The following is a 12,549-nucleotide window of genomic DNA, read 5'->3' on the forward strand; positions in this document are numbered from 1 at the left end:
AACTATAAAAAGGTAAATAAGGGCCGGGGATTTAGCTCAGTGGTTTCATCACCTGCTGTGCAAGCGCAAGGACCCAAGTTCAATCCCCGGTACAAAAACAAAAACAAAAAGGTAAATAATTTTATTAACCCTCTGTGATAACATCTTCTTAATCTTATTATTATCTAGACAAATCTGCTAACAATGCTGTCAAATCCTAAAAGTGGTGGTGGTGATAAGAGCCATTCTCTATTATTACTATGTATTGGGCATTGCAGTGAGTACTTTTCTATTTAAATTTTACTACACCCTATAATAATGGATACTTTGATTGTCTCAGAGGACACGTCAAAGTGACCTAAAGCTCTTCACTATAAATAAGCTTATCTCATGTTAAGGGAGAAAGAAATATATTTGTTTAGTACACACATGTATTAAAAGGCAAAATTTTGGTGCTACCCTGATTTAGAAGTTAAAATTCATTTTTATGATTCACTTGAAAATTTTTCTTCTTATATCTGATACAGCTTAAAATTACACATGTTGAAGGGCTGGGGATTTAGCTCAGTGGTTTTGCTGCCTGCTGTGCAAGCACAAGGACCTGAGTTCAATCCCCGGTACCAAAAAAAAAAAATTGCTCAAGTTGGTTGCAGACTATTGATGGTGATCCTTCAGGCTGTTGGGTGGGGAGTGTCTTAACTAAATGTTTGGGTTCATTTGCTTTATGGAATTTAAATATTTAGTTTAGTTCAAAACTATAATATTCACTCTTTGCCTTTGCTGTGGAACATACCTAGTCACTTAAGATACAGTTCCTCCCTGCTTGGGGAACTCATAGCTTTGTCATATGACCTAGACTATATATCTAGACAATCAGAGTAGTGGAGACAAAAGGTAAGTTATATCATGCACAGAACAGGGATTACTTTGTAGAAGATGATTTCTGGGAGTCTCATTGCTGTTTGCATTTCTTCAGAATAATTAAGCAGATTCTCACATGTAATACTGATCATAATGAAGAAGGGAACTAATAAAAAAGTGTCTAGAAAGTGGCAATACTGAGGATGGACACATTTGTAAGGAAACAGTGTGAAGGTACTTGATACATGTTAATTTACTTTCCAGATCTGGATGTAGCTCATTTCTGGGAGGCTCCGGTATGTTGACCATGAAGCAGTTATAGTGTATGTGTCTAATATGAATGCTTTTGACAGTAAATGCCATTACTTCAGGGCCCCTGAAAAAAATCTCAGGAAGGAGAGAAAGGAAACCATCATTTACTACTTTTCTACCAGGTGATGAGTACTTTTTATAAACATCCTTTCATGTCTCTTTATGGAGACACATAAAAGAAGTTTATATTATATCCCAGTGCAAGGTATAGTTGAGGTCCCAATTATCATTTCATAGATTATTATATTTCTGTAGTAATAATACTTACCATTTATTAAGCCTTTACTATGTTTTAAGTGCTAATCATTTACATGCATTATCTCTTTGAATCCTCACTTTTTTCTTTTGTAGTAGGCTTTATCCCATATCTAAGATGAGAACACTAAAATTCAGAAAGGTTAAGCGACTTCTAAAAGTCACACATATGGTAGAATTCAAACTTGGGTCTTGCTTTTTGTTGTATGGCCCAGCTATTTCTTCTTGAGATACTTATTTGTGTTATTGGTCTCTTCTGTGTTTGGTTCTGAATGCCTGACCTATATCTTAAGCTTTTATTTACTTAGCAGTTTATATCTAAAGGGAGCTAGAAAGAGAAGGACGCAGGGCTATGCAAAAAACAACAAATATGTCATTCATAGAGATGCTGATAGTTGGCTTGAAATAATTGTCAGATCAGGATCTATCACTTTCTAATACTGGTTTAGTGGTTTTTTCAATCTTTTCTTGTTGTATTAGACATTAGCCACATATGTATTAAAGCATATGCAAAGCTTTCTGGTATGATAATTAGTATTCATTAAGCAAATATTTATTGAGCATATACTTTATGTTTGTACATAATTAAATAAGCCAATCATACTGTCTTCATAAATTTTATAGTTGGCATAAATATTTGAATGGGCAGGTTGTGTCTTACATATCATTCTTTCCCTAAACATACCACAAGCAGTCACACCTGGGTATGCTATAAGAATAAAACAAAATTGGATGGCTTAGAATTTATCCCATCCTAGAACACTAATGCATGCAGAATATGAAGAAATATAACCATCAAGAAACCTGTAACTACGACTTTGTCAGTTTGAATCCCACAGTTCTTAGAGGAGTGAGACAATGACAGTATACTTTATTTGGAACAAAAAAATAGTGTGAGCCAGAGATCTTTGGTGGAGCATTGTCAGAAGAATTCCAGAAACTGCACGTTGTTACACAGATGTATTGATTTAATTAGTCTAGATAACACCATTTATTTATGCTTAAGGATTTCACACATGCAAAAGTTGGTAATTCAGACTCACACAATATTTGTGAGTTACCTTCTATACCACAAGTTGTAGCTTCTCAATATCAGCTTTGGTGAGTGTGTGTATCAGATGTTTAAGCATAAATAAATGTTATTATACAGAGCAGTGAAACAGTACTCTTTGCTTCTGGAATTCTGTTGACATAGTTTCATGTAAAATTTAGTGGTGGCTTTTAAGTAATATTAATTGTTCTAAACACAATTTAATTTCAGTATGGGCAAGAGCCTCATTAGAAACAGAACATACCTGGGTTCTGCTGGTTAAGGCTTTTTTGGTTATCTGGGTGATCCCTGAAATTGCTATAATTGCTGGTGAAATTGTTTCGGTTAACCATGCAGTGAATGTTCTGGATAGTGAGTGGGAATGAGGTGAGTTATCCTCTTAGCAAAAAGATTAAGTTATTTTCTCAAAGATAAAAAACAGACAAATCTATATTATTCTCGGGGGAAGAAAGCCAATTAGAATCCCTTTGCTATTCTCTCCTCACTTTAGCTACTTTATTTAATTTTAACTGTAAGAACTTCAAGGTATTCTGTGCCTGCCAGATTTTGCAGTTCTGTTTTCACACATTTTAAAAATGTTATTAGTTATTTTTTTATCTTTACGTAATTTAAACAGGTTTTTTTTCCTTGTTGGTTGTATAAAGTGGTAAGATATCAAAGGAGACTGGAGTCAGGTGTGATGGTGCATGCCCATAATTCCAGCTCCTTGAGAGGTGGAGGCAGAGAGATTGCAAGTTCGAGGCCAACCTGGGCAACAGAGCCTGACTATCTAAAAATAAAAATTTTTTAAAAGGACTGGGGATGTAGTTCAGTGATAGCACACTTGCCTACCATGTACAGTGCCCTGGGTTTGATCCCTAGTACTAGGAAACAAAAAGAAAAAGGAAGTAAAAAAAAGGCTACTGGGATATAGCTAATATATTAGGAATTTAGATAATATATTTTCTTTCAGAGTTTGGTATGTTTCACGTCTATTGCTTTTTTTTATTTTATTTTTTTTTACCATGCTCCTTAGAAGATAAAAGGGTGAAATGAATGATCAATTAATTCAGTTTTACACAGAAAACAGAAGCTTATAGGGGTAAAGCATATTGCCTAAGGTTAAACTTACTGAGAAGATAGTCCTAGATGACCTAGAATTCCAGAGCTTGGCAGAATATATAACATATTACTCATCAAAAATGTGAAAGGCATTAATTTTCTAGGAAGTCTTGACTACTGCTGGTCAATTCTTATTCCTCTGAAAATAGTCACCATCTTATATCCAAGGTAGAAACTTGTTTGGAGGTTAGGATCCTGTGTAATCTTCGAGAGATGTTAGGAACTCTTCCTATTTAGCACAGCTGGCTTAGTAGAATTCCAAGCAAGTATATATACTTTCCTGTGTTTTTCTAACATGGGTTTCTTCAGGCTACCAAATGACCATGTTAATCAGTGTTCAAAGAATGTGAAATGTCACTTTTAGGACTATTAGCTATTATTACTTCATGTTCCTTAATAAGATGTCTCATTTAATGGGCACTTAATTGAATACATGCATAAGTTTTGGGATGGACATACAACCACAGGCAAGGCCACTGCTCACTGCCTGCTGAAGCAAATGCAAGAGCAAAAACACATCCTGAAGACAAAAGGAAGCCATAGAGAGTCCCACCACTGAGGCCTAGGGGCGGAGTCAAACTTAATTCAACATGGTAAGTGGCCCAGCTGGTATAGAAAAAAATTATCATCTATTTGGAGATGAAGTGCAAGGCATCTCAGTCAAGTAATTTATGGTTTTAGACTTGTGGGTAGTACAAAGAAAGGACACATAAGATCAAGTTATAACTGCCTTTTTTTTTTTGGTACTAGGGATCAAACTCAGGACCTTGTGGTTGCGAGGCAGGCTGCAGAACCACTGAGCTAAGTCCCCGGCCCCTATAACTGCCTTATTTGTCTCACTGATGAAAAGTTTTTAATCTAGCTTAGAGGAGGCTTGTTATATTAGAAAAATGTTAATATTTCACTACAGTTCTGGTGTTGCTGTTTCTTTCTTTCTTTTTTTTTTTTTTTTTTTGTGCCAGCCACCTTGTTTCTTTCTGTTTGTGGATTTCCATTATTTTTCTTCCAGAGTTTAAAGGTGTAGTGCAGTGATGACGAACCAAGCTTTCAATCGTAACAGCCAGCTAGCTGTGACATGTGTGCCGTAGGTTTGCCACCAGTGGTCTAATGATTGGATTTAAATATTTGAGACCTACTGTCCTTCCCTACCTTAAGCATAGTAGAGCATATAGTTTATCATTGGAGATTTTGGTCCAGATGAACTTACGGGGTGGGTGGGTTTGCTTGTTTGTTTGGGGGGGTGGGTAGTAGACCTTACTATTTTTCCCAGGCTGACCTTGAACTCCTGGGTTCCTGCACTTTTCACTTTGGATGTTGTGGTTGGAGCTGCTGTTTTCTTCAGTTTGTAGCCTGAACTCCCAGATTGTATTTGTTGGCTTCAATAATTAGGAATGATACAAGCACACCCATACTTTACCTTTGAACTGCTTTTGTATAAGGTTCTTGTCCACAGGCTTTAAGAAAGAAGCCTTTTCATGTATCTAAACTACTCCAAATGTTTGAAAAAAAAAAAAAAGTTGATCTCCCTTCACTACCTCCGTGACTACCTTCCAGGTCCTCTAGATTTCTCTTCATTTTTGCTTTCACTATGATTTACTCAGTTGCTGCTAATTTTTTCTTGCTCATCAAGAACTGGAATACTCTCCATTTGCCATGGGAGATGTTGGTGTTAGGCTTTAATCGTCACTTTGCCTTGTCTTTCCTTTCAGACCCCATATCATGTGAACCTTCTCCTGGCTGGCTATGATGAGCATGAAGGACCAGCACTCTATTACATGGACTACCTGGCAGCCTTGGCTAAGGCACCTTTTGCAGCCCATGGTTATGGTGCCTTCCTGACTCTCAGTATCTTAGACCGATACTACACTCCAAGTAAGTACTAGCACTCTAGGGAGGGAGCAGTAGCAGATCCCTACCCTTAGCTGCTTTCCAGTTTTGTCTACCCTTGGAGTTGGATGACTGGATCTTGAATAGAGGATGAATCCATTCTGGAAGCTGCTCTCTTGTGAGTCAGGAGGTTCTTCAAAAAGCTTGTTGATGGGCCAAGGATTTAGCTCAGTGGTGCCACCGCCTGCCTCGCAAGCACAAGGTCCCAAGTTCAATCCCTGGTACCAAAAAAAAAAAAAAAAAGGCTTGTTGATAAAAGTCCCTGTTTTGCCAGCCAAAATGAAATGTTGCCTATATGTAGAGCTGAGGTTTGTTTGTTTGTTTTAAAAAAGTATTGGAGTAGATATCACAGTAAGTAAAACATTTTATTAGGTAATAGAACTCTTTATGAGAGTTGAGTTTTTTTACTCATTTTGTCTGTCTGGGTGATTATTGACATTTCAGCTGCAGCAAGTCATCAACTACACCAAGTGGTTTGTGTGTTGAATTTGTGAGAATGAACAGTCCCCATAATAACAACTGAGAGTGACTTTGTTTAAACATCAAACTATTTAAGGCCACGAACCTGGACTCTGCTTTTGGTTCTTTTCCTTACTGGCTACTCCTTCCTGCAAGAAAAAATTGTCTTTCTACTTGTCCATAAATTGTTAGCTTGACAAAGCTTCAGACCCATGATGCTTTTCGCCAAGTTCTATCTTCTGACCGCAATCTCAACCTCAGCTTTAGACACTATAGGCAATTAGCACTTGGAATTTTTAGCTTTTACAAACTGTAGATGCAGTACTGATAACCACTTCTCTCCTTCTTTTCCTTTCTTCCCTGTCAGTATCACAAGAATCTGGCATGTTCATTCCTTTTTGGTACTGCCCTCTTGTTCAACCTCAGCCACACTAGAGCTGCAGGCCACATCTTGAAAAAAATTAGCCTTGCCTCCTGGTGTCTGTCTCTTGATTTGCCTCTGTCAGTAATACAGCTGATTTGCCCACCAAAATAACCAGTGATTGCCCCAAAGGCTAACTGCATAATATGTCATCCCAGTTTGCCATGCCTACAGACAGTTCTTTTGGATCCTGTTTTAGGAGTCTCAGTCCCATCCTATGAATTTTCTTCTCATTGTTAAAACTGAGACCCAGCTGGGAAAGTGAGGCTAAAACTCTGGCCTAGTCCTCCCATTTCCTGATTTGCAGCTGGCTAGGGCAGATGGACTTGATTTAAGCTCTGGACTAAAGAGGGTGGCGGGGTGGACTATGAAAAAGAGAGGCAGGCCACTGGACTTCTTCAGAGGCGGGCCCTGGCCAGGGGAGGCAGAATTCCGTCATGCTTACCCTTCTCTATAGCAAATCAATTTGCAATGGCTTGTGGCTGCTAGAGCACTGGGTCTGGGGCACTCTCAGCTGCATATGGAATAAGTTTTTGCAGGCCAGAAGGCTAAGCATTTTTTGCCTTTTTCATTTGTATGGTACTCAGACATGAAGAAGTTTGAAACTTAATCAAAAGCTGCTGAGAGTTGAACTTAATAATGGCACCTCAAATGCTTGGCCTCTGTTTTCTTTCAGCTATCTCACGTGAGAGGGCAGTGGAGCTTCTTAGGAAATGTCTGGAGGAGGTGAGTAGTCCCCTGGGATTGTGAAAGGAATGTTTTGTCTCCCTGTTTGCCAGTATCATTACTGTTCCACGTTTGCTTTTTTTCTGGTCCTTGCCAGAAGGTGTAATAAATACCCACTGACCAGATGTGAAGTTGCTACCAGGGATAGAGTTTGGTGTGGGTTACAAGCTTATTTTTCTCTCATGGGTCACTTCCTCATCAATGTCAATTTTACAGTTTATTTTTCTTTCTGGTTCATCCAAACCAATAGTTCTTAAAATTCATTGAGTATAAGAATCATCTGGGGGGGAAAAAAAAAGAATCATCTGGGGAACTTGTCAAAAAAGCAAATTACTGTCCCTGCCCCCACCCCCATTTCTGATTCCACTGTCCTAAGATAAAGACTGAGAATCTTGAGCCAGGCATGGGGGCGCAGGGAGGCTGAGGAAGGAGGATCAGGTCAGTCTAGACTACATGGCAAGACCCTGTCTCAGCAAACAAACAAAACAAAAAGAAAGAGAAAAGACTGAGAATCTCTATTTTAACCGGCAGTCTCAGGTGATACTGTAAGAACTACTGCCCGGGACTTTATACCTACTCTGTTATTGTGCCACCTCTATTTGCCTTACTGTCTACTAGTTTAACATTTCATGAGCCCTTCTAATCTGAAGAGAAACCCTTAGCATTCAGAAATCCATAGAAAGCTTTGTGCAGAAGGGGAGCATAGCCCTTTGTTTTTTGAGGCCAAGAACCTAGACTCTGCTCTTTCCATTTCTACACCTAAAAGTCTTAAGGCTTTGCGTATGAATTTAGGATGAGGTGGCAAAAAACCCTATTAGGCCTTTTCATTCTTTTATTCTTCTTGCAGCGTAAGTATGAACTTGAATTCATGGTCTAGTGAGAGTAGGAAGGTAAGGGCAGGTGGACACGTTGCCTCTTACACAAGCCTGTCTTTTTTAGTCCACAGCGCCCCCTTTCCCTTCATCTCATGTGTATAAATCCCTTTTCCAAGGCAGCTGCTGAGAATAAACTATATGTTTTCCTTAACTATTCAACTGAGAGGCCATATTGGCCCTAAGTGTTAGAAGGGGCTGACAAGGAAGAAGCCACTGGAATATTAAGTACTTTTGAGATTTTATTCTTCTCCATAGATCCTAAAGAGAGGCATTTTAGAAACCCTTATTATCACTTTTTTTTTTTTAATCTTGGAGCCTGATTCTAGACATAAGAGTCATCAGCCTGGGGCCAGGGATTTAGCTCAGTGACACCATGCCTGCCTTGCAAGCGCAAGGTCCTGAGTTCAATCCCTCGGTACCAAAAAAAAAAAAAGTCATTACCCAGAAAAGACTTTGGTTTTGGTAATAGAATGGGCTGTTGCTGCCCAGGCCCCAGCTGCAAAGGAGATGAGAATCATGATAGAAGGGAGGGCTTAAGCCTGAAGGGGTGGACGGTTTGAGAATCAGCTCCTAAGGGAAACATGGAGCAGTTTCTTTCTGGAAGCTCTAAATGAGCATCCAAGAAGAGTAGCTATAGAAGTAAAGATTTCAGAGCTGCATTCCCCAGTACTCTCCAGCCAGGTTAGTAGACTGTTGTGTTTGTGCATGTAGTTCACAGCCTGGCCTGGAGGAGACAGAAGTAGGGCTTGTTCTAAGAACTGTTTTGTGGACATCCTTCTCACCACCCCTCCAGCTGCACATACAGATGCACTCATACTAACCAGGTCCTTCTAATGTGGGTAAATGGCAGGAGCAAACTGTTGGAACCTAGGAGTATACTGCTTCAGTCCAGAGCTTATTCCTAGGGCACTGACCTCTAGATAATAAGCCTCTAGCTTATTACCTAGCAATATTTCAAGAGTGAAATCTGTGCTTACCAGACTAATTAGTAGCAGGCCACTTCTTTCATAGGCTGACTGAACAGAGGCAGGCTCCAGCTGTGCCTCCAGCCGTGCTCAACGCCTTGCTGTCATCCTCCAGCTGTGGTTGGGGCATTCCTCAGCATCCCAGTACCAGCTGCCCATAGAATGTCAGTTCCACAGAAGCAGGAATTTTTATGTTTGTATCCAATGTGCCTAGAACAGAATCTGCATATACTTAATGCTCAATAAGTGTTTGTTGATGGATTTACTTTGTTTCTCTTTTCAGCTCCAGAAGCGCTTCATCTTAAATCTACCAACCTTCAGTGTTCGAATCATCGACAAAAATGGGATCCATGACCTGGATAACATTTCCTTTCCTAAACAGGGTTCCTAACGTCATGCCTTCCCTCCCACTTGCCAGGGAACTTTTTTGATGGGTTCCTTTAATTTTTTCTACTCTTTTGCGGTGCACTCTTAATAGATAGCCAACTCAGAATAAAGCTAAATATGGATAAATTGAGCTTTCGGGTTTGGATCTGTTTACCTACACATCACTTCAGAAAGGGACTAAAGGGAATGTTATCTTTCTGTCAGAACTGTCCTTCTTCATGCCCCTTTCTCTTCATGAATGCTCTGAGAGCCCTGAGCATCTGACAGCTCTATGTTCTGTTTCACTGTGCAGCTTCCCTCTCATCTAGCTCTTATATATCCTTTCTTGCTAATGGCTCATTCCCTCTAAAGCAGTGGGGTTTTTGGCCCCACTGGTTCAATTTTTTTAAATTAATTTGAATAGGTGTTACATGCACTTAGTAAAAACATGCAAACAGGCGCCTGCCTTGCAAGCTCAAGGTCCTGAGTTCGATCCCCAATACCAGAAAAAACAAAAACAAGCATGCAAACTATAAAAATACGTAAAAAATGTTCCTCCTATCCATATAGTCTAATCACCTGTTTCTCTTCCCAGAGAAAATAAAAACTTCAGATTTTTTTTCCTCCTCCTCCTCTTCCTTCTGACTGATCAGAAAATAACAGAGGACCTAATCGCTCATGGCAGTGGTGGTGATAATTTTATGAATACATAGATGTAAACATCTAGCACAGGGTCTGGCAGTGGGAAGTGCTCAGTAAGTATGTAGTAGATTTGTTTGCATCCGGGCCTTACCAGGGATGAAAGAATCTCTGCCTTTGAATTTAAGTGTCCTGAGAGCAGTTTCAGGAAAGCCTGCAAACCACCTTGACTTTTCCCTACCTGAGATCTCTTTCCTGAGCTCCAGATCAACTTTAGATACCTCAGCCACCAATCTTAGGGACATCAGACCTGTCTAATGCTGAGCCTTACCATCTGCCCCGTTCAAGCCTCCCTGTAATGTTCCACCTTGGGGAATTAGAGCCAGTTGGCTTCCAGGTACCTAAGCCAGCAACCTAAGCATAATTTTTCCCCCTAGTGCTAGGATTGAACCCAAGACCTCACGTGTGTTAATACAAGCACACTGCTATTGAGCCACACCCCCACCCCTTTTTATTTTGAGAAAGTCTTCCTAAGTTGCCTAGGCTGGGCTTGAATTTTTTCCATCCTCCAGCCTCAGCCTCCCAAGTAGCAAGAATATGTCATATGTCAGCACACCTGGCTGTTTTTAATAAGCTTTTTTTTGGTGTTTTGAGACTAGGCCTTGCTAAGTAATCCAGGCAAGCCTGGAACTCACCATGTAGCCCAGGATAGTCTCAAGCTGTCATGGCAGCCCTCCTGCCTCAGTCTCCCAAGTGCTGTGATTGCAGGTATATGCCACACGCCCGGCATAAACTTCTTTTTTTTTAATAACTTTAGTCTTAGAGAAAAGTTGCAAAGAAAATAAAGTTTCCTTATCACCCAGTTTCTGCTAATGTTAGTATCATATAGAACCATGGAACATTTGTCAGTACTAAGAAGCCAACATTGGTGCATTAGTATTAACTGAAAAACAACCTTTATTCAGATTTCATATTTTCCCATTAATGCCCTTTTTATGCTCTTGGCTGCCATCCATGCAACCACATTGCACTTCAGTTGGGCATGTTTTTTTGCAGAACTGGGGTCTCAATCTGAGGCTTTGTACTGAGCCACATTCCCTAGCTTTTTTATGATAGGGTCTTGTTTAGTTTTTGTTTTTTGGTACCGGGGATCGAACTTGGGACCTTGCACTTTCGAGGCAGGCAGCAGAACCACTGAGCTAAATCCTCGGCCCAAGATAGGGTCTTATTAAATCACAAAATTGCCCATCCATGTTGGGCTCAAGCTTGTGTTCTTGTACAGCTTTCCAAGTACTGGGATTACAGAGGTATCCCCACCCTGCCCAGCTTGGGCATGATTGTTGATGCCATTCTTTATCTTCCTTCTTAACATGAGCACCAAGTTCTGTCATTTCTACTGCTTAAATCTCTTAAGTCTATCCCCATTATTTCATTCATGCCCCATCGTTTCATGGACTACAACAATCTACCTTCACTCTACCTTTAATTTCTTCTCCCTCCAGTTCTTTGTGGTCTAAAATACTAGTTTGACCATTCATTCCTTCTCACTTAAAACTTTGATGCTTTTCCATTGCTACAATAAACTGTCTGGTTTGCCATACTAGACATCTCATAGTCCTCCCCAACCTCCCTCCCCAATTTCCTTTCCCTCTTCTGTACTTCACAAAACCCAGGATCTAACTAAATTTAACGGCCTCAGCATATACTCCACAACTTCACACCTGTGTACAAACACCTGCTATAAGAAGGGTAATCACTGCTTTGTGCAACTTAAAGTTCTATGTGTGTCTGTGTGTTCAGTCGTGTGCTCTGGTATTTTCTATTTTTTTCTGGATTTTACTTCTAAAAATGCCAGCTGTGTCCTAAATCTATTTCCTAAAGTTTGCAAAACCCTAGGAATGAAGTGATTCTTTTAACACCCCTAGCCAAACATTGCCCAGAATGGTCTTCCAATTGGTTTCCATCTGCTTGCAGGTGATTAATGCATGGAAAACAATTTATTCCTTCTCAGGCTTAGGGTGGGAGGGCTCAGGTTGGAGAAGAGAGCAGCTGTTTGGCCTCAGGGTAGGGAAGCTCAGCCTTGACTGGTGCAGAGCCAGCTGACACCGAGCCTCTGAGAAGGAAAAGGATGCTGAAATGGCTTGAGAAGCTCTTGGCGGTATCAGCTGAGCAATGGAGGCTGAGCCTGCTCTGGCTGAAGCCCAGAGGTCTAGAGTCCTGTCACTGTGTCCTCACCTTGGTCCTTGCACAGAAGCAGCAGCAGTGCTTGAGTGAAGGGAGGGACATTTTCAAGATTCCTTCTAGGGGTCTGCTGCTAACTTAACTCCTATGTGCGTCATGAACAAGTATATGTTTGAGAGGAGAAAGGCCTGCACCTTGCCCTCACTGCCCTTCGTGAGGCTTGAGGGAGGCAAGTCTTTCAAATGCTGCTCTTTTCATATTTTTCCTGCAACACTATGATCCTTTAAGAAAACAAAAAAACAGGGAAGATCTTTCTGTGGATATAAACTCAAACTCCCACAATTTGAAAATCATGATGCTTATGCAGCCTAAACACTTAATTTGCAGCTTCTTTGCAAACAAGGAGCTGTGTAAACCATTCTGTATACTTTTTCTCCTTTCCCCCAGAGCTAAACCCAGCTAAGCTAGTCA

The 12,549-nt window shown here is 40.3% G+C and overlaps 1 protein-coding gene across 2 annotated transcripts in view; it reads left to right on the forward strand.

Annotated features, from left to right (window-relative positions):
* The window catches only part of Psmb2 (proteasome 20S subunit beta 2), a 32,945-nt gene extending 23,536 nt beyond the window's left edge, over positions 1-9,409 (forward strand). For both annotated transcript variants that reach the window (XM_004850932.3, XM_004850934.4), the window contains exons 4-6: positions 5,269-5,431; positions 7,003-7,052; positions 9,176-9,409. In XM_004850932.3, the coding sequence (XP_004850989.1) occupies positions 5,269-5,431; positions 7,003-7,052; positions 9,176-9,283 (321 nt within the window). In that variant the 3' untranslated portion in view covers positions 9,284-9,409. The remainder of the gene's footprint in view (positions 1-5,268; positions 5,432-7,002; positions 7,053-9,175) is intronic.
* The last annotated feature ends 3,140 nt before the right edge of the window (positions 9,410-12,549 follow it).

Source organism: Heterocephalus glaber, unplaced genomic scaffold (assembly GCF_053883595.1).
Source record: "Heterocephalus glaber isolate CG9 unplaced genomic scaffold, H.glaber_assembly_v1.0 deba00001452, whole genome shotgun sequence".
NCBI lineage: Eukaryota > Metazoa > Chordata > Mammalia > Rodentia > Bathyergidae > Heterocephalus > Heterocephalus glaber.